Raw genomic sequence first — 23179 nt, forward strand, 5'->3', positions numbered from 1 at the left:
TCCATTTCTTGTGTTGGCTCCCTGTAATCCTCTGCACAGCAGGACTTGTGGAAATGCCTTGAGAATAGCGCTCTATTATTTGCACAGTCTCTCTCACACTGGGATCTCACCGACAGGTAAACACAGCAAATTCATTACTTCATCATTATGCTGCTGCTTCTTTGTCAAAACACGAGGCCGAGGCCAAACGGTATTATTAAACTAAAGTGCCACAAAATGAAGTTATGCATGATTATGGGGACAACCTGGTTATGCATGATTATGGGGATCACGGTGAATCAGAAAAATTACCATAATTACAGATTTTTAGGAAAGTAAAAAACAACGGATACTTTTGATCTGTATCATTGTAAAGTGCTTTGCAAACTGTTGGCACTATATAAATCCTGTAAAATAATCATAATATAGTTAGCTGTTTGACTTTAGTTGTGCCGTAAAGTCTTGAACTAAACTCTTCCAAGAACCTGCATTCCCTTGTCTACCATTAAGTGCCAAACCTAAAGAGGAGCTTCAGTCAGTTTGTAAAAAAACTAAAAGTCTACAGCAGGGATCCTCAAACTACGGCCCTCCAGCTGTTACGTAACTACACGTCCCATGAGGCACTGTAAAACACAGACATTCACAGACATGACTAGGCATGATGGGAATTGTAGTTCCTGAACAACTGGAGGGCCGTAGTTTGAAGACCCCTGGTCTACAGCTACAAATACTAGAGCTGCTGACTTTTAATAAAGCGGACAGTCACCTGTCCCAGGATCCAGCACTGTGCTCACCCGGGCCAGCTCTTCACTTGGCTTCTGGCCACAGCACTGGCATGTTTACTGCGGGAAGGAGGTTGCGACTCCTTGCAGCTTCACAGCCGTCCCCCCACTGTGCAAGTGCAAGCTGTGCTATCTGAATGGTCCCGCAGCCTCCTGGAATCCGGCATGTGGGGGCCAGGAGGGGCGCCAAACTTTTGCTCTGATTGCTTAGGCAGATGGGAGCAGGTACCTGCTCCCCCCCATTATATGTGATGTATTAGTTTAGTTCCTCTTAAAAGCGGAACGTCACTCAAAAATGGAGGTTCTCTTTTTTTTTCCCCTCCTTACTCCCACTCTTCTACCAGATTTGGATTTTGTTATATATATATATATATATATATATATATATATATATATATATATATATATATATATACACATACATACATTCCAAATCTGGTAGAAGAGTGGGAGTAAGGGGGGGGGGGGGGCTGGGAAGAGAACCTCCATTTTTGAGTGAAGTTCCGCTTTTAAGAGGAACTAAACTAATACATCACAAACTGAAGACGTTATTTCATTTTTGATATTTAAATCAAACTCACCCATCTATGTCTCTATGCTTTATTTTGTGGAGAAATAACTTTAGAAAACACCCCCTTAGCATCCCAAGCCATTACTTCCTAGAATCCATCTGCCCTGCGGGCAGGAGGGTGTGCTTAGCTGAGGAGAGCCCTCCTCTAAATGAAACAAAAAGAAATGCCCATGAAGACTCCTGGGATGTATGACATCATTTTGGCCTAGGCCAGAAACCAGGAAGCAACTGAAATGTTAAAAAAAAAAAAAAACGGAACAAAACAACAAGTGAATATAATATACCTGTCTATCTATATATTAATGCTAGCAGCATAAGGATTCCAAATAGTTAAAGCTGAGCTGAGCCTATTTTTTTTAAACTTCCTCTTATAACGACCATTGACCGTGTAGTGCAAAATGGATATTGTCAATTTTTTTTTCTTATCATTTATAAATATTTTTTTTTTTTAAAAGCAGTTCGCTGGTACTTTCTGTCCCGGCCACCTAGGCAAATACATCATTAGGCGATTCCCTAGGACTCTTGGGATATCGGCATCATCTATCCTAGGAGTCTTTGGGTGGCCTAATAGTGTAATCTCGTGGTACTCATGCGTGAGATCGAGAGGTGCATGATGGGTAAACCAGCTGCACTGTATCCCGGAACTCACTGACGCCGGCTTCAGATGCCCTCACCTAAGATGGCCGCAGCAAGCATTTCATCAGCAGTAAGCAAACGCTTCATTTTAAATATTGACAGTATTCAAATGTTAAAAAAGTGTTTATGTAAGGAGCATGGGGATGTTTTTATTGCATTTTTCATCAGCAGACTGTAGCTCCTCTTTAACGTTGATTGAGAGTTAGTTTTGCTTAAACCCATTCCTACCAGCTCTATGCAAATATATGTGGCAGCATGGTGGTGGGCTTTAACCATTAGCTGTCATGTACAGATGGTGTCACTGTTCTATGCTGAGAGCGCGCTCACTCAGCTACCACTGAGTTGTGACTGCGCTGTCACCGACTGCTCCTGGTCACTATTTACATTTAAGGGCCAGTGGGGAGGACTGCAGATCATGTGATCACCGTGACAGCCAATCACAGTGATCACATGAAGGGGAAGACCATGTGATGCCTCCAGCACTTTTAAAGAACTGGCTCCTGCTGGCTGGAAAGGGTTCAACATGTATGTGAATTCTGAGATTCACAAGTAAAAGGAGGAGCAAAACCAAAGGAAAGACCCAAATGTAATAAGAGTGGGATTTTAAACCAATCGGGGCAGAGAGATGTTTACACACTGCACTTAGATCACTCTATAAATGTATGCTTAGCAGTGATGCCCTTCTATACAAAATACCCTCCAATTGAACACTTTTTTTCCGTATGCACAAAACCATCTTCAATCATCACTGCTGCGATCCGAACTTCAGGACCCTTTCCACCAAGTGGCAGCTCTGCAGAGTTCTCACGGTGTCCTCATACACTGTATTCACATTGGAGCACACACTCTGAGTCCGCAGATCAGTGTACCGACATACCGCCACACCGGCCACAGTCACCATAAGCAAGAACAGGACCATCTGCAGGATCAGCCTTCTCCATGATCTCCTCTGGGGCTGCTTCTTCTGAGAGGGCCCTGCCGAGTTTTCTGCAAAGGAGGCACATAGAAGTTTAAAGATCTCCACTTACAAATCTGCGCGTTCGTATATATTTCTATTTCTCCTTCACTAATGTGCGATGGATGAGGCTGCACTGATAGGCGACACTGTTTGGCAGCACTGATTATCAGTGCACATGTCCCTAACACAAGCCAGTTACCGGTTCTCTTCTTCTCTCCTCACGCTGTCAGCATGAGGAGAGAAAAGCCAATAACTGGCTTGTGTTTACATCCTGTGATCAGTTGGCTGACAGCTGATCGCGTGGTAAAGGGCCGCTCTGAAAGGCTCGCCGATCACAGAGTGCGCTGCCCACACAGCATGATCACGGAAGGACTTCCATGGACACCCTCCTGACATTGGAAGCCTGCACTGTAGCCATCTTTCAGCTATAGCGCAGGTGGTTAAAGTGGTTGTAAACCCTTACATATACCCAGTGAGGCGACTATCCTTAGGTGGTACACAAAGATGAAACAAATCCTCCTACTAAAAAACTTGGAAGTATTGGACTTTACTGGTACTGATGTGAAGACCAATCCTCCTACAAAAGTTGTACCTGTTTATCTAAAGCCCTCTCTTCCCTACATCTACAAGAAAAAAAAAAAAAAAAAACATCCGTTCAAAGTCCAGCTTGTCAGTGTGTTCAGAAAAACGGGACAAAAAGCAGAAAATTACATTCTGCAGAGCTCAGTGAGGAGAGCTCTGAAAGCTGATTGCAGGGAAGGAACACCCCCCCCCCCCCTTCACACAACACACAGGAACAGAGCTGAGGTTTTCAATCTGCTGTAGATTTCTCCCAGTCACCGTTTTATATCTTGTTGTCAAGGAACTTCTCAGTAGCTATTCATGCTGATAGAGGATGGAAGCAGCAGACAGAAATGACACGTAGTGCTCTGGATTGAGACACGTACACACTATAGAAGGATATGCTTTGTCTGCACCTTCCTTTCTAGGTAACATCCACCCCTCCTTGCTTCTATATAAAGTGAAAATAAATTCTGCTGAGATCAAGTCAGCTCTCCCAATAATGTGGAAGGATGCATAGTATAATGGCACATCTCACACAGTACCCCCCCTCCCCCCCTTTCAGTGGAGACAGGCCCAGCCTTCAGTCACTGCCACTATCTCCCTCCCCCTGCTGCACAGACATCTACAGACAGTATAGCTCCTATGCATGTGCACATGGGGTTATATCATCCCTGGCATTGAGCTCTATTCTGGGCATGTGCCATGCGGCGTATTCAATTGCTAGGAACATGGGGGGGGGGGGCATTGCATGTCACTTTTACCAAATAATCTCTTAACTGCCAACAATCTTTTAAAGTGGGATTTGGCGCATTTGTTGGCCTTCCAAAATGGGCATCAGCAATAGAGGACTGATGGCCAAGGACTGGTGAAGGTGCTGCTTGGACCTTTTTAATTGCTATGTGCAATTATTAATTATCAAATCTTGGCTGCAGCCATCAGGACACTCACTGTGGTTCTCTGTGTGCTCTCTCTCTGTCTCCTTTTTCACTTCTTGCTGAGCTGCTTGAAGAGCGTTATAGTCCCTCCTCTTGCGCGCTTTCTGCTTCGCTTTCTGCTTGCGCTTCTGTTCTCTCTCCCTCTCCTCTCTCTGTCTCTGCTCAGCCTCACGTTTCTTCTTCAGAGCTGTAGGACCCATATAAAGATTAATGCTGGTTAATTTTGCTTAGTCCAAACCATGCACCCCTAAAATAAAAAAAAAAACACACAAAAGTGACACAAACCTTGCTCTTCCAGCAGCTTGCGTTGCAATTCTCGCTCTTGTTCTTCCTGGATAACTTTCATATGTTGCAGAACCTGCACAAAATGACAGAAACGATCGGTGTGTTCCCCAAGATATATCTCACTTCGTTGCTCCATTTCCTCTATTTTTCTTTTATCACTACCTTTCTTAATAGAGCTACTGCCACCCCTTTCTCCATATATTACTGAAAATGCTAGCAACAAATTAGTTAACCAACATTACCATTCTACAGGGTGGCACCTCTGCACCGGATTACGTGATCCGGCTCCTCCGGGTAGCGGGCGAATGTTTATACAGGAGCCGATTGGCGGGTACCATGGACTAGATGTCTGCTAGCACCCGCCGATTGTTCTGTACACAGGAAGAACGGCGATCTGTCAGGAGGGAAGGCATGGATCCTGTGCCTCCGCAAAGCAGAAACATGGATCCATACTTTCCCTTGTTAAAAGAACCTCCCCCACAGTACACAGAAACACAGGCTAGGTACACAGTTAACCTTTTTATCAACCCTGATGTTAACCCCTTCCCTGCTAATGTCGTTAGTACAGTGATAGTGCATATTTTTTATTAACAATTACTGTATAGGTGTCACTCGTCCCCAAAAAGTATCAGTGTCAGACTGTGCGCCACAATATCACAGTCCTGCTATAAGTCACTGATCACTGCCATTACTAGTTGAAAAAAAAAATTAAATAAAAATAATATCCCATCTTTTGTAGATGTGTTAACTTTTGCTCAAACTAATCAATATACGCTTACTGAATTTTTTTTTTACCAGAAGTATGTAGGAGAATACATATTGGCCTAAATCAAATGAAGAAATTTGATTTTGTTTCCATTTTTTTTATTGGATAGGTTTTAGCAAAAAGTAAACATTTTTTTTTTTTTTTTTTTTTTAATAGCGCAAAAAATAAAAAACCGCAGAGGTGATAAAATACCACCAAAAGAAATCTCTATTTGTGGGAAAATAAGGACACACATTTTATTCGTGTACAGCTTTGCATGACCGTACGATTGTCAGTTAAAGTAACACAGTGCCGTGTCTCAAAAAATGGCCTGGTCATGAAGGGGAGGTAAATCTTTCGGAGGTCAAATGGTTAAAGAGGAACTTCAGATTCCCACCCCCCCTTTTTTTTTTTTTTTTTTTTTTTTAACTCTGCTTACTTTGTAGTAGGTTCTCCACAGTTTGGATACTCACCCACCCAGCGGATCTAGCATCGTCCTGGCGAGATCCTTTTCTGAGCAGCCGCTGCTCTGTTCTCGCGCCGCCATGTTTGTGTGTGATATCACCGGAAATCCTGCCGGCTCTTCTGGGTTCAACATGTGGGCCTCCCAATCATGACCTGCTTGGTCCACCCCCCTCCTCTGTGAATGGAACACTATGACCCCCTGGGATATTTGACGAACATATCCCAGGAGGCAAAGCGGGCACGGTACACATCATTGGCCTCAGCGAATGGTGTGTATTGGAGGCAGGACCAAACCCTTCTTCTTAAAAAAAAAAAATCAAGTTAGACTTACCGGTAACTTGTTTTCCAGGAGTCTTTCAGGACAGCACCTTGAGAGCGTGGCTCCACCCACTTGACAGGAAACACACCTCCACCAAACTTTAAAAGGAGGCTCCTTCCCACTTATCATCAGTAGTAGTAGAGAACCTCCGGCCCAAGCTGGAACACATAATCAGAATATGGTTAGTCACAGCATAGTAATTTAATACAATAAGGGCGGGTTGCTGCTGTCCTGAAAGACTCCTGGAAAACAAGTTACCGGTAAGTCTAACTTGATTTTTCCCTTAACGTCTTTCAGGACAGCACCTTGAGAGGATAACAGAGACTTACCCACTTAGGGAGGGACCACAGCCTGCAAGACCTTTCTGCCAAAGGCCTGTTCACTGGCTGACAGAAGATCCAGCCTGTAATGACGGACAAACGTAAGGTAACTTGACCACGTAGCCGCCCTACAAATCTGATCTGGGGTGGCACCAGCCATTTCTGCCCATGTAGTGGCCTGAGCCCTGGTAGAATGCGCTTTAATTCCCAGCGGGGGAGAGAGCCCCGACTGAGAGTATGCTGCTAGAATAGCTGATTTAAGCCATCTAGCTATAGACCCCTTAGAAGCTTGTTGGCCCTTCTTTTTACCCGAAAAAAGTATAAATAGAGAATCCGAGGATCTAAAGTTACTTGTTACCTCCAGATACTGTAATAAAGTCCTTCTTACATCCAAATTGTGGAATTTGCCTTCTTTTTCCCCCGAAGGGTTAGAGCAAAAGGTTGGCAGGATGATCTCCTGCGACCTATTGTGTGCTGACGCTACCTTTGGCAAAAAACCCGGATCGGTTTTAAGTACAATCCTATCTGTGTAGATAGTTAAAAAGGGTCTCTTAACAGATAGGGCGTGCAGCTCACCAATTCTCCTTGCTGACGTTATTGCAACTAAGAACAAGGTCTTAAGAGTAAGATTCCTTAGAGAGATTCTTTGTAGTGGTTCAAAAGGTTCCTTTGTAAGGGCTTGCAGGACCACTGATAGATCCCAATTGGGAAAGTGCTTAGCCGGAGCTGGTCTAGATCTGGTAAGTGCCTTGAAAAATCTTATAACCAAGGGCTCAGAAGAGATTGGTCTTTCTAGAAATACTCCCAAAGCAGCTACTTGAACTTTAAGGGTGCTGACTGACAATCCCTTGTCTGCCCCCTCTTGAAGAAATTCCAAAATTGACACTAAATTTTTTACTTTTCTCTTAGTCAAATGACAAAAAGAGTTGAAGACCTTCCAATATTTAGCATAGATTTTTCTGGTCACTATTTTCCTACTGGAAAGTAAGGTAGTTACCAAGGGTTGTGACAGACCTTTGTTTCTTAACAACTTCTCCTCAGAAACCAGGCCGTGAGGCTTAGACTGGCCACTCCCGGATGCTGTATTGGACCCTGTAGGAGCAGGTCCTGCCGGAGAGGCAGCCGCCAAAATGGTTTGACTGCCATCTGTAGAATGGTGGAAAACCATGCCCTCTTTGGCCAAAACGGAGTAATTAGGATTACTGCCACCTTCTCCCTCTGTATCTTCCTTAACACCAACGGGATAAGTTGGAAAGGAGGAAATGCGTAACCCAGATGGAAGTTCCAGGGCTGGATTAATGCATCTGTCCCCTGGGCCTTGTCGTTTCTGTGAATAGAGAAAAATACTGGGAGTTGTGTATTTTCCTGTGACGCAAATAGGTCTATTTGCGGTTGACCCCAGGCCCTGGTAATCATTGAAAAGATTTCCGGATTCAGGCTCCATTCTGACTCCTGAATCCGCCTTCTGCTTAGATAATCTGCCACTACATTTAAGGTGCCTTTGAGGTGGACTGCTGATAAGGACCGAACATGCTTTTCTGCCCAAACCAGGATCTTTGAAGCTAGCAACTGAAGTGTTTTGCTTCTTGTACCCCCCTGTTTGTTTAGGTAGGCTATGGTAGTGGCATTGTCTGAGAGGACCCGGACATGAGAACCTTGAAGGATAGGAGAGAAGGCATCTAAAGCTAAGGCGACTGCCTTTAGTTCCCTCCAATTTGAGGACCTCTTTGCCTCTGTCCGAGACCACATTCCTTGCGCGAAGTCTTGGTCTAAGTGAGCTCCAGAAACCCCATACACTGGCATCTGTCGTTACCACTTTTTCTATTGGAAATGACCAGAGCAGGCCTTCTGACAGATTCTCCTGTCTTCTCCACCACCAAAGTGATCTCTTGACTTTGGTGGGTATCTTTATCTTTGCTTCCAGAGATTCTGACCTGTGATTCCATATTCTCAGGAGAAAGCTCTGGAGAGGCCTGAAATGTAACCTTGCCCATTGAATGGCTGGTATGGTTGCGGTTAGGGTTCCTAGGCATGACATCACTTGTCGGACTGATAATTGCTGGCTTGCCTGCAAGGACGCTACCACCTTCAGGACTTTCCCCTTCTTCTCTTCTGGGAGAAAAATCTTTTGTTCCCTTGAACAGATCTGATACCCCAGGAATAGTATTTTCTGGGCTGGAACGAAATTTGACTTCTGCATATTTATGATCCAACCCAGGGTTTCTAGATGACCTCGGGTCTTTCCGAGGTTGTCTAGCAGTCTTTCCCTGGAGGGGGCAAAAAGGAGTAGGTCGTCCAAGTACGGAATTACCGCAATCCCCTGCATGCGAAGAGGTGCAAGCGCTTCTGCCATTATTTTTGTGAATATTCGTGGGGCAGAAGACAGGCCAAAGGGGAGGGCCCTGAATTGCAAGTGCAGAACCTCTTTTCCCAAATTTATCGCCAACCTTAGGAATCTTTGGGACTGCGGGGCTATAGGGATATGCAGATAGGCATCTCAAAGGTCTATTGATGCCATAAAGCATTCCCTCGTCAATAGATTCTTGACCGTGAAGATGGAGTCAATACGAAACCTTTTGTATTGGACTGATCTGTTCAGCGGTTTCAGGTTTAGGATTAACCGAAAATCTCCGGATGGTTTCTTTATCAGGAATATACGGGAATAAAACCCCCGATAAAGCTCCCCCTGTGGGACGTAAGTCATAACCCCCTGATCTATCAGATCCTTTAATAGGCTCTTCATTGCCAGGGATTTTGTTACATCTCTTGGAAGATTTGTCACCAAGTACCTTTCTAGGGGGAGATCTGAAAATTCTATATTGTAACCCTGGGCTAGCATATTCAGAATGTACTGGTTTTCTGTTATGCTTGCCCAATAGGGGAGAAAGTCTTGTAGTCTTCCCCCTACCTGTAACCGACTGTCATTGCGTCTTGCTGGCTGACGCAGGAGGATGGAAAAGGACATTTCCTCTGCCCTTACCCCTCTGCCCTGACCAGCTTTTCTTTTTCTCTTGAGACTTGTTCTGTTCCCGAGCCCTTTGAGGACGAAAAAAACGTTTGACTGGTTGTTTCTTCTTTTTGACAGGAAAAGATTTCTTTTTATCTGCAGTCCTGTCCAGAACTGAATCCAAATCAGGGCCGAACAGTAAGTCTCCTAGAAAAGGGACCCCGCATAATTTGTTTTTAGATGCTGTGTCCCCTTGCCAAGTCTTTAGCCATAAAGCCCGTCTAACCGAATTAGCAAGGGCTGCCGCCTTAGCTGTCATCCTGATAGACTCTGCTGAGGCATCAGAGACATAGGCTACGGCTGCTGAGAGGGTAGAAAAGGAGTCAAGGATTTCTTGCTTAGGGGAATCTGCTATTATATGAGCTTTAAGCTGATTTACCCAATACTCCAAGTTCCTGGAGATGCAAGTAGTTGCCATTGCTGGCTTAAGGTTGCCCATAATGGATTGCCAAGTCCGCTTGAGCTGTTGATCCATTTTTTTATCCATGGGGTCTTTTAAGATCCCCATGTCCTCAAATGCTAGATCAGTAGATCTTGACACTTGAGAAAAGGCTGCATCAAGTTTTGGAACCTTATTCCAAAGAGCCGCTGGGTCTTCATCAAAAGGGAACCTTCTCTTATGAGCCCTGGAGAAAAATGGTTTCCTATCAGGGTCAGCCCATTCTTTTCTGATTGTTTCAGAAATCACTGCATGGACTGGAAAGGTACGGGACTTAGACTCACTAAGCCCTGCATACATCTTGTCATGTAAAGACATCTCCTTATGCTCTTCCTCAAGGCCTAGAGTAGCATAAATAGCCTTTAAAAGGCCATCCACCTGATCCAAAGACAATTTATACTTGGAAGACATATTTTCCAGCTCATCACTATCCTCATTCGATTCATTAGAATGGGATGGGGAAAGCCCTTCCCGGTTCAGAGGACCCATTTCCGCCTCTACTGCCGGGACTAACAGTGAGCCTTGAGAGGACTGTGAGGTAGTGGGCTGACTTGCAGATGGATAGGTGAGTGAGGATCTGAAGGATTGAATGGTAGCATCCAATTCCTTTTTGGCAGATGCGATTAGATCACTGCATGCGGAAGTGGTTTCTTCCCTCACCAAGGAGTCAATACATGCTTGACATAAAGCCTTTTTCCAGCCTTCATTTAACTTAATTTTGCATGAAGGACATTTCTTTCTAATCCCAGGGTCAGAGCTCTTGGCCTGCCATGATAAGGGAAAAAAAGAGAGAGAAAAAAGACAAACCATCTTTTAGAGTCAGCCTGATTACTCAAGGTTGCTCACCACAGGTGCACAGTGAGAAAAGCTATCAGACTCATGTGCCCTGACAGGCCCCTCCGCCACCAGGGGGAAAAAATACCCTCAAACTTCACTAACATTTAGAGAGAAGAGGGCTAGAGAGAGACCCCACAGTAAAGCTGAGCAGAAACTACAGTCTGCTCCTTACCTGGGCCTTGCTGGTGCCTGTGCCTGTTCCACTCGCTGCGGTTCCTGAATCCATGCTGAGGCAGCAGCGTGATACCTGTGGCGAAAACGCCGGTTCCGGACTCCAATAGCACCTGTGCGCCGGACCGGAACCAGCAATAAATAAGCACCAGACCTATTCCTCCATCCTCCCCCTGCGCTTCCGGCGGAAATGACGCCTGGCGCCTGCTCCATGGATGCCGCCCCACTTCCGGATACCTCACATCCGGCGGATGCAGTCCTCTGACTGCCCTTCCCAAGATGGCGGCAGCGTCAGGGAAAAAACATGTGCAGGCAAGAAAAAAACAAACAGAAATGCCTGACATGCCTGACGCCTCTGCCTGGGAGCAGCAATACCCGGAGCAGTCCTGGCTCTCCCCGAGCACTGACGAGGGAGAAGGAGCCCATCCACCCGGCACCCGTAAGCCTGTGGAAAATGGGAGGAATCGGCTCTCCTGAGGTAGGTAAAAATAGTGGAGTAGGGAGCCTGTTCTCTCAGGACAGAACCTTGAGAGCTCCAAACTCCCACATGTGTTCCCGCCGGAGGAAACACATAAACTGATGATAAGTGGGAAGGAGCCTCCTTTTAAAGTTTGGTGGAGGTGTGTTTCCTGTCAAGTGGGTGGAGCCACGCTCTCAAGGTGCTGTCCTGAAAGACGTTAAGGGAAAAAAAAGGCAAAGAAAATAAAAAAGCCGCTATACAGGTAGCAGAGGAGGGGTAGACAGAAGGGACTTTCAATTTATGGGTGAGGATTCACTTTAACAGCAGCTGAACAAAACAATATAGATATCCTTCTAAGAATCTAGCAGTGTTGCCCAAAGCATCTAGTCACATGCCAGCTGTCTGTTTTCTATTAGAACAGGAAACCTTTGTCCTCCGTCATATGTGAAGCCTGTTCTTACAAAGCATCCCGATCATTGCAGCAATGGACACTCCTCCATAGGATACTCACACTCTGGGCACAGTCCTTACACTGCTTCTCATCCAGGCAGTCTCCGGCCACCTTGGCCAAGGCAGGGTTCAGCGGGTTGTCTTTCAGGTCCAACCACTTCAGGCTCTGTAAAACAAAACAGAGAGATCACTTATCATATTTACAGCAGTTTCCTCTAGAGTTAGAGGAGGTCCTGCACTAGAATTATTGCTCTCGCTCAAACAATCACAGCGATACCACACATGTGTAGTTTGAACACCGTTTACAAACGTGGGAGCAAATTACGTATGCGTTCGCTTCTGCGCGCGAGCACCGAGAGATGGGGAGCTTTAAAAAACATCTTTTTTTTCCTCTTACACTGTCCCTTTGTTTTTTTTGTTCACTTTTATTCCCTTTACAAGGAATGTAAACATCCCTTGTAATAGAAATAAGCATGGCAGGTCCTCTTTCTGACCCCGGATCTCTCATTTACCCTGTAAAAGCAAAAAGGCGGGGTGGATACACCTCTCCCACTGCCTCTACAAGCGTTATTGTGACGAATCCGCCACTGGGATCACTTTTATCTGAAAGCCAGCCACACAAGGGAAAAAACGATACAGAGGTTATGGCAACTAGCTGCTGTCATAACAACAGTATTTAACGTCAAAATCATGACGTACATTCCCAGTTAGGCGATCGGCAAGTGGTTAAAGCGGAGTTCCGCTTAAAAAAATACTATTAAAATTCCGCTACAAATACTGCAGCCGCTGACTTTTAATAATCGGACACTTACCTGTCCCAGGGTCCAGAGATGTGGGGGAACGAAGCCCCGATCTTCACCCCCTCCTCTCTGCGGCGCCGGCATTTTCACTGTGGGTGCCCGGCTGTGGCTTCACAGCCGGGCACGCACTGCGCATGCGCGAGCCATGCGCTGTGATTGGCCGGGCAATCATCTGGGACCTGTGACGTGTCCCAGATGATTGCCGAGAGGGAGAGGGTAGAGGTTAACTTGCTACTGGCTCCGTGGTGCGCCGGGAGGAAGTGGGAGCTGGAACCCTCCAAAATCCCCCCCCCCCAAAATGTCTTGCCAAATGTGGCATGTCAGGGGGTCACCTTCCCTTAAAGCGGAAGTTCCATTCCTAGGTGGAACACCGCTTTAAGTCAGATAAATTGAGAACATTTTTGCCATTTTTTGTTTGTGTGTTTAGAAACAAAAAGTAGAAAAGATGTTTAAAATATATGGAGCTGACATAACCAAAAACTAATTATATACACACACAATATATTTATATATATACACATACACACACACACACACATACATATATATATATATATATATATATATATATATATATATATATATATATATATATATATATATACACACACAAACTTTTTTGCTTGTTTTGAAGAGAACCCAATAATAATAGATAATAGTAATAATAATAAATAACCCAATAATAGAATACAATTATCACCAGAACAAGAGACTTTGGCCTAAGGTGGTAACCCCCCCCCCCTTTTTTGCAAAGATTTCCAGGATGTACTTCCTGTGTCTTCTCCAGGACAGGAAGTGAAGGGAAATCTCCCTTACAGGACAGGACCGGCTCTGTGACGATAGCGTCTGCTGAAAACGGGTCACAGGAGTGCAGAGCAAACTGCACTCCTGTGATCTACAGGCGAAGTACAGCCAAACAAGCTTTGGCTGTACTTCTCCTTTAATTATCAGTGTAAAAGGCTGATATCAGGTACTTACACCGCTTGTATTTTTATTACGCAATTAATAATGCATTAATGATTACAGGGCTGCATTCATTTGTGTCCTTTACATTTTCAGGTTCTTTTCCAGAGTACAATATTAGGTCTTTACCTTGAGTTGAGCAAAGGTCACAGGCAGCATAGTCAAACTGTTTTGTAGAAGATCGAGGTGCTGCAGATTTATCAACCTGCCAAATTCAGATGGGAGCTGCAAAAGCTGATTTTTGCTGAGATCCAGTCGTACAATATGAGTGAGAGAGCAAAAGTCACCCTGCAGAGACAGAAGAGATTTGGAGGATAATGAAGAAAATGAAAACAACAAAATTCTAAAATACACAGTTAAAGCGGCGTTCCACCCAAAAATGGAACTTCCGCTTTAAGGGGTGGTGACCCCTTGACATGCCACGTTTGGCATGTCATTTTTTTGGGGGGCGGGGGGAGAACCCACTTCTTCCCGACGCACCGCGTCACAGGAAGGAAGGAGATCACCTCTTCCCCCCTTCCTCTCAGTCACAGCGCGCGGCTTACGCATGCGCAGTGCGTGCCCGGCTGTGAAGCCACACCTAGGCGCCTACACATACAATGCCGGCGCCGCAGAGAGGAGGGGGAGATGAGCGGGGCTTTGTTCCCCCGCATCGCTGGACCCTGGGACAGGTAAGTGTCCGATTGTTAAAAGTCAGCAGCTGCAGTATTTGTAGCTGCTGACTTTTAATTTTTTTTGGTTTAGCAGAACTTTAAAGCAAACCTTCCATTGCAAGCAGAAAATCTGCTTTTTTTGCCAGTCCCCCCGCAGATACCTGCTGTGATTGTACACAACAGGAGCCTGTCAACAGGTCCCAGCCACTGATTCACATCTGGGACCTGCTGATCGGCTGTGTCCAATCACAGCCCAGAGCTCTGTGATGACATTCAAAACAGGGCTCTGTATACCATCCTTTGTGTTTCTTATCTCTGATCTGTAGTAAAAAGCAGATAACATCAGCACATAATACAAACATTACACATTGTTAGGCACACCTTTAACCCCTTGATCACCCTTAGATGTTAAAGCGGGGTTCCACCCAAATTTTGAACATTATCTCTATGCATTCTCTTCCTTGCCTAGATGCTGACATGCTGTGTAAAAAAATATAAATCGCCGTAATTACCTTTTTTTTTCTAATCTTCTTAGCACTTCCTGGTTTTCCTCCCATGGGAGTAGGCGTGTTTCTAGCCTCTCCCAGACCTCCCACAGTCCCATGGGAGCTAGTCTCAGGCTTCCCAGCATGCATTGTGCAACAGCGTCATCACAACATCTCGGTGAATGCTGGGAGCACAGCATTCACCGCATCCAGGAAATACATGCTTGTGGGCTTCAAATTCCCACAATGAAGATGGAAACCGCCTTCAGTGAATTTTATAAGTTATTCTTTACAACGAAATCGGACACAGGCGGACTTATTACACAGAACATGTGAGTAGATAATCATGAGAAGAAAAGTTTGTGAATGAACTCCAAAAAAAAAAAAAACGATAGATAGGTGGACCCCTGCTTTAACCCCTTGCCAGCCAGTGTCATCAGTACACCGACAATGTATAGTATTATCACTGTATTAGTGTTACTGGTGATGTCAGTGGTGGTTAGTCAGTTCCCCCCAGCGTCAGTTGGTTTTAAATTACCCGCAGCACCATTGCAGTCCCATTAGAAGTCACTGATCACTGCCATTAGTAGTATAAAGAAATTAAAATTCTGGTAAAAAAAATAAAAATAATATATATATATATTATATAAAACGTTCTCTTCTGGAATACCTTACCGGTAATGTTGTAAGCTTGTTACAAGAAAGGTCCAACACCGTGGCCTTGGGGAGGGCAGCCTGAATGTAAGGATAAATAGAAACAGAACAAATTATTCTTAGAGCAGACCAAGGAAAGACTACATAGCACCAGATCAGAAATCAGGCAAGAGAGCAAAAAAACCTGCCTCCTCCCATCCGCAGCAGCGCATACTAACCTGTCCTGTACCCACTGGGAGGGAAGTAAACACCTGGTAGTTCCAGACATTGGCTCAGCATGGTCACATGGGTGTAGGTAGTTGGGGAGGGAGCCATTGAATGGAACCTTTTACTTGGCACTGCCTTTCGGTCTAGGACAGTGATGGTGAACCTTGCCACCCTAGATGTTTTAGAACTACATTTCCCATGATGCTCATGCACCCTGCAGTGTAGTTGAGCATCACGGGAAATGTAGTTCCAAAACATCTGGGGTGCCAAGGTTCACCATCACTGGTCTAGAAGATGGGAAAAGCAGGTTTACTTACCTGATCCACCACTCCATTATACTCCAGCAGCTGGCTGTTGTTCAGTGACCAATAAGGGATATGGGCCCTGCACTGGTTTTAAAGTGTTTTTTTAAGGCTCAAGGTTTTTTTAACCTTCATGCATGAAGGTAAAAATTCTTCTGTGCAGCAGCCCCCCCCCATACTTACCTGAGCCCCCATCTCGATCCAGCGATGTGCACGAGAGCAGCAGCTCCCCCCACCCCCCAGTCTCTTTTACCTCATTGGTTGAATGTGAAAGCTTTGTGTTTGGGAAATATGTTGTACAACCATTTGCAAGTACAGCCACACACTTGATTAGCAAACTGTATGCAACGCCTGCGGCACCCCGAGCACAGGTACACACCCAGGGTTTTACAACCAGCATATTTTCAGCCTCACTGTACTTGTTCACGAGGCCTTAAAAAGTGTTACGAGACCCACAACAGTAAAATCAGTCTGTATATGCAGTAGAGCATGTTTGTTATACTCACTGTGGAACCTAAGGGGTTAATCCTCTGCATTGATTATAAAGGCGGTGTGATCCTGTCTTCTCTAAACCTCCCCTTCTTTAACTGACTCCAGTCCATCTCGTGATAGAACAGAGCATTAGGAGTCAGGCTGCACATGCTCAGTTTGGTGTGTATCGCTAGAGAGGTTTTTTTTTTTTTTTTATTGGGAGGGTGCATGTGATAAGCACAGGGCCAATCAGCACTGTCCAGGCAGAGATTCAGCGGAGAATAAAAACTCCTCCTACAAGCTTTAGGCAGACACCGATAGAAGTCACAAGACTGCTATATACTGCTGATGAGAAAAGCAGTTTATATAGTTACTAAAATAATTGCATTTCCATGTTCTGTGTACTGTGGGAGACCAGATATAATGAATGCAGGCTCCTGGGTTTAGTAACACTTTAACCGGCTCACGTCTTTTTACGGGGGCAGAATGGCAACCCTGCACGAAACCCCGTACATGTTTCCCTTTAAGAGCCGCCAGAGGGCGGGGGACCCGATGCGCGTGGCCGTCGATCGCCGCCAGCCACGTACGATCGTGTGCACGAGAGCCAGCACAGGGATTTGTGTGTGTAAACACACAAATCCCTGTTCTGTCAGGGGAGTGGAGACATGTCATTTGTTCCTACTAAGTAGGAACAATATGTCTCCTCCAGTCAGTCCTATCCCCATACAGTTGGAACACACTGAGGGAACACACACCCCTTGATCGCCCCCTAGTGTTAACCCCTTCCCTGCCAGTGACATTTACACAGTAATCAGTGCATATTTTTTAGCACTGATGGCTGTAAAAATGTCAATGGTCCCAAAAATGTGTCAAAAGTGTCCAATCTGTCCGATGCAAAGTCGCATTACCGCTAAAAATCGCAGATCGCCGCCATTACCAGTAAAATAATAAATAATACAAATGCCATAAATATTTCCCATAGTTTGCAGATGCTATAACTTTTGCACAAACCAATCAATATACGCTTATTGCGATTTTTTTACCAAAAATATGTAGAAGAATACATATCGGCCTAAACTCATGAAGAATTTATTTTGTTTTTTAGATTTGGGGATATTTATTATAGCAAAAAGTGAAAAATATTTTTTTTTTGTCAAAAGTGTCACTGTTTTTTTGTTTATATCGCAAAAAATAAAAACCGCAGAGGTGATTAATTTACCACCAAAATAAAGCTCTATTTGTGAGGAAAAAAGCATGCAAATTTTGTTTGTGTACAGTGCCGCAAGACAGCACAATTGTCAGTTAAAGCGACGCAGTGCCGAATTGTAAAAAGTTCTCTGGTCAGGAAGAGGGTAAAATCTTCCGGGGCTGAAGTGGTTAAAGAACAATTCCAACCTACTTAGGATTCAAAGGCCACAGCTTTATGAACAGCAATCCTCAGTAAATTCTTTTTACTATACATATTCCATCAATTGATTTTTTAAAAAAAACGTCAGGATAGAAGAAGACGTCAAGATGTTACTGACCAGTTCCCGCACTGGGACTTCACTCAGGTCACTCAGACTCAGGTCTAGTTCATTTCCATCCAACTTATCTCTCAGGTTCCCGACTTTTACAGCTGACCGCGACATGTTCCTGCAACAGCAAAATCACAACAGTATTAGAGAAGTTATATCTTCATCTCTCATATAAAAACTTGCCTTTTTTTTTTTCTGAGATTCCAGATTCAACCACTTGCCACCCTCTCACAGTAATTGTACTGTGAGGTAACAGCTGATGCCGGTTCATCAATGTAAATGGATCGAAAAAAAAAAAATGGCCAGAAAACGAAATGGATCGTTAAAAAAAAAAAAAAAAATTATTTATATATATATATATATATATATATATATATATATATATATATATATATATATATATATATATATTCATTCAATATTTTAATTAGCATGAATTTAAATGAGTCTGAATTTATTTAGCTGTCAGTACTTTTTCGGCTGATGGACTACTTTCACTCTGAGCAGTTTTTGAAGTGCTTTGCATTAAAAAAAAAAAAAAAAAAAAAAAAAAAAAAAAAAGGTGGGGTGGATCCTTCATAGTACTTATTATCAACAATACACCATTACATACTATAATAATTCACCCAATACCCAACCATCTGATCTGGAACAACCCTACTAAGACCCCTTTCACACTGAGCCGCCCCGGGCGTCAGCGGTAAAGCGGCGCTATTTTTAGCACCGCTTTACCGTTGTTTTAGCGGCGCTATTAGGCCGGAAAGTGGTTAAATCCGCCCACAAAACGCTGCTGCAGTGGCGCTTTGCCGGTATTGCCCCATTGTTTTCGATGAGGAGGAGTGGTGTATTCACCGCTCCTCCACCGCTGCAAAGAAGCTGCTGGCAGGACTTTTTGTGACGCCCTTCCAGCGCAGCGCCCCAGTGCACTAAGGCTACCACACTGGGTTTGCAGTTAAGGCTTTTTTCAGGCGCTATTTTTAGCGCTGTAGGGCCTGAAAGACGCCTCAAGTGTGAAAGGTGTCTAAATCATCATATTGATTCTTGTATATCAGATTAAAAAAAAAAAAAGTGAAATATAAATTACCGTCCGTCACTTGACTTTACCGCACCCGGCGACTCCTAATGTACCATGCCTGGCGACCCGGAATATACCACAGTCAGGCTGGGTGCACGCTGTTGCGGCCACGGGTCACAGCAGGGGGTCTGGTGTATCCCTGTACACAGATTCAGGTGCAAATCAGGTCCAAAATTTTGCCTGAAGTTGCTCCGGAAATGGAGTCAAAGATGCACAGAACCCTTTTCCAATGCTCACCGTGCCCCTCCCCCCAAGCCCCCCCCCCCAGAGATGTGTGAACCCGCTCCACTGAGAGCCGGTCACACTCTCCAATTACATGTGGAGGAATCCCTAATAAGATTCGCTTCAGTGTGAACCCTGCCTCAGCCACTTGGAATGTACCACCACGGCGGCCGGTGACTCCGATCGTACCATTGCGCCGGCGGCTCCAAACGTACCACCGCGCCGGCGACTCCAAACGTACCACCGCGCCGGCGACTCCAAACGTACCACCGCGCCGGCGACTCCGAACGTACCACCGCGCCGGCGACTCCGAACGTACCACCGCGCCAGCGACTCCGAACGTACCACCGCGCCAGCGACTCCGAACGTACCACCGTGCTGGCCAGCGACTCCGGACGTACCACCACGCCGGTGAGCGACTCCGGATGTACCACCATGCCGGCCAGCAACTCCGGATGTACTACCACGCCGGTCAGCGACTCTGAACGCACCACTGCGCCGGCCAGTGACTTCGGACGTACCACCATGCCGATCAGTGACTCCGAACGCACCACCGTGCCGGCCAGCAACTCCGGACGTACCGCCACGCCAGCCAGCAAATCCGGACGTACCACCACGCCGGTCAGCGACTCCGAACATACCACTGCAACGGCCAGCGACTCCGGACGTACCACCGCAACGGCCAGCGACTCCGGACGTACCACCGCAACGGCCAGCGACTCCGGACGTACCACCGCAACGGCCAGCGACTCCGGACGTACCACCGCAACGGCCAGCGACTCCGGACGTACCACCGCAACGGCCAGCGACTCCGGACGTACCACCGCAACGGCCAGCGACTCCGGACGTACCACCGCAACGGCCAGCGACTCCGGACGAAAAATATCAGCTGTAGTTTTCTGCAAAATGGTAACCTGGGGGAGTAAGATGGTGTGCGGATCCCCCCCCCCCCAGAAATATCATGTCCTGCTTGTGTGATTGGCTGCCTGATTTTCCCAGAAGTCTACACTAAGATACAAGTCAGATTTCAGGCATCCCCTGCAACAAAAATGTCATTTTTGGCGAGCTACTCCCAAAGGAAAATCCCCCCCCAGCCAATCTCCCATTGTTTGCTGTGCCCCATCTTGTCACTAGGAAGCTCCAGCTGTTGGAGGCTCACCTCAGGGGGCGAATGAGCGTCCGCGTTCAAATACCCACACATGCGCAGCGCGCTCTCTCTCTCAGGCTCATCATTCTGCGATGGGAGAGGGTGCATTGCACATGTGCGGGTCATTGAATTAAAAAACGCACACTCCTGTGTTGCCGGGAGCAACTGTCCAACGCCTAGAGTATCCTAGCAACAGGGCACAGCTGGCTATGGGGCCCAGATATTGGATTTATATTACTGAACATTTATAGAGAGCTGATTCCAATGTCCATTTCCCATTCTCCAGGCCTTGCCTGAGAGTCTCCTTCGCCTCCATTCCTTCCCCCACCTCATCACCCCCTCCATATACTTCTATCATTACCACTCAGCCCAATGTCTGCCACCCCCAGCACCGTACACAAAACACTCACACTGATAGACCAGCACCGGTACTCCCAGGACTCTCACACACTTCCTGATCCACGTCACACCTCCCCAATCCAGGAGCAGCGAGAGGCCACCAGACAGAAGGGACATCAGTGACAATGAGCGGCGCACGCTGCCATGTTTGCCCCCTGCCGGTCGGAAGAGGTATCGCCGGTGCAAAACTACGGTGGGTGTAACAAGATGTCCGCTTGCCCCCTTCCCACTCTATCCTTACTGTGGAGGAGTGTGGGGTGTAGCAAGATGGCAGCGACGAAACGTCACTTCCGTTACACATTCTGACGGGTCGCCAAATCTGATGAAACACCGGCCGGGAGATAAGCTTTGTGCTGTACTAAAGTGGAGACTGAGCTGTGCCCGCTTCCGTGCGCGCCCCCGCACTTTATGCTATAAAGCGAAACCTTACTCGTAACAATTGAAAAAAAAATAAATAAATAACATTCTTTAGCAAGAAACATACATTCCACATTAATAATTATGCTACCAACATGAGTGTGCGCTGTAAATTCCAGCAAGAAGAAACAGGAACGATGCTGGAGGCCGCCATTTTGTTGAAGCCCAGAGTCCCTGAGCAGCAGTTAACCACTTCAATACCGGGCACTGTCACCCCCTTCCTGCCCAGGCCAATTTTCATCTTTCAGCACTCTCACGCTTTGAATGACAATTGCACAGTCATGTAACACTGTACCGAAACATCATTTTAATAATTTTTTTCACACAAATAGGGTTTTCTTTTGGTGGTATTTAACAGCTTGCCGACCAGCCGCCGTCTTTATACTGCAGCAGGTTGGCACAGTTGCGCAAATCGCCGTCGCTGCGATGCCGGAGAGGGTGGCCAGTGGCCGCGATGTCCGCCGGCCGCCCGCGATCGCTCCACAGAGGAGGGACAGAATGGAGATCTGTCAATGTAAACAAAGAGATCCCCGTTCTGACAGGAGTAGAGAGAGATCTGCTGTTCCTAGTGATTATGATCAGCGATCTCTCTCTACTCCCAGTCAGTCCCCTCCCCCCCACAGTTAGAAAGACCTCCCTAGGACACATTTAACCCCTTGATCGCCCCCTAGGGTTAACCCCTTCCCTGCCAGTGACATTTATACAGTAATCAGTGGCTATTTTCAGCTCTGATCGCTGTATAAATGTCACTGGTCCCAAAATAGTGTTAAAAGTGTCTGATGTGTTCGCCGCAATGTTGCAGTCCTGCTAAAAATCGCAGATCCACCGCCATTACTAGTATAAAAATAAATAATAATAAAAATGCCATAAATCTATCCCCTATTTTGTAGACGCTATAACTTTTGCGCAAACCAATCAAGATACACTTAAAAGAATTTTTTTATACCAAAAATATGTAGAAGAATACATATCGGCCTAAACTGATGAAGAAACTATTTTTTTTTTTTTTTTTATTTGGGATATTATAGCAATAAGTAAATAATATTTTTTTTTTTTTTTTCAAAATTGTTGGTCTTTTTTTGTTTATAGCGCAAAAAAAAACAAAAACCCAGAGGTGATCAAATACCACCAAAAGAAACATCTATTTGTGGAAAAAAAAAGGACATCAATTTTATTTGTGTACAGCGTCGCACGACCGCGCTATTGTCAGTTAAATCGACGCAGCGCCGTATCGCAAAAAAAATGGCCTGGTCATTAAGGGGGTAAATACTTCCGGGGCAGAAGTGGTTAATCACCATTGGGATTTTTTTTTTTTTTTTTAGCATGTATTAATGCCAATGGTCCCAAAAATTGTCAAAATTGTCCGATGTGTCCGCCATAATGTCACAGTCACGATAAAAATCACTGATCGCCGCCTTTATTAGTAAAAAAAAAAAAATCAATAAAAATGCCATAAAACTATCCCCTATTTTGTAGACGCTATAACTTTTGCGCAAACCAATCAAACGCTTGTTGCGATTTTTTTTTTACCAAATAGAAGAATGTAGAAGAATACGTATCGGCCTAAACTGAGGAAAAAAAAATGTTTTTTTAAATATTTTTTGGGGGTATTTATTATAGCAAAAAGTAAAAAATATTGCTTTTTTTTCAAAATTGTTGCTATTTTTTTGTTTATAGCGCAAAAAATAAAAACTGCAGAGTTGATCAAATACCACCAAAAGAAAGCTCTATTTGTGGGAGAAAAAGGACGACAATTTTGTTTGAGTGCAACGTCGCACGACGGCGCAATTGTCAGGTAAAAAGACGCAGTGCCGAATCACAAAAAGTGCTCTGGTCAGGAAGGGGGTAAATCCTTCCGGGGGTGAAGCGGTTAACACAAGCCGGTTATCGTCTCTCTTCTCACGCTGTCAGCATGAGGAAAGAAATGCTGATAACTGTCTTCTG

General features: G+C 45.3%; 1 protein-coding gene across 1 annotated transcript; it reads right to left on the reverse strand.

The window, feature by feature from the left end:
• Positions 1-1737: 1737 nt before the first annotated feature.
• Positions 1738-20986, reverse strand: LRRC59 (leucine rich repeat containing 59). Its single transcript, XM_073606681.1, has 8 exons — positions 20830-20986; positions 17985-18093; positions 15500-15559; positions 13816-13974; positions 11985-12089; positions 4711-4783; positions 4439-4612; positions 1738-2955 (listed from the first exon to the last, which is right to left on the reverse strand). Exons 2-8 carry the CDS (start codon positions 18087-18089, stop codon positions 2714-2716), a joined length of 918 nt encoding a protein of 305 aa, XP_073462782.1. The 5' UTR covers positions 18090-18093; positions 20830-20986; the 3' UTR covers positions 1738-2713.
• Between the last annotated feature and the right edge of the window lie 2193 nt (positions 20987-23179).

This window comes from Aquarana catesbeiana, linkage group LG12 (genome assembly GCF_042186555.1).
Source record: "Aquarana catesbeiana isolate 2022-GZ linkage group LG12, ASM4218655v1, whole genome shotgun sequence".
Classification (NCBI taxonomy): Eukaryota; Metazoa; Chordata; class Amphibia; order Anura; family Ranidae; genus Aquarana; species Aquarana catesbeiana.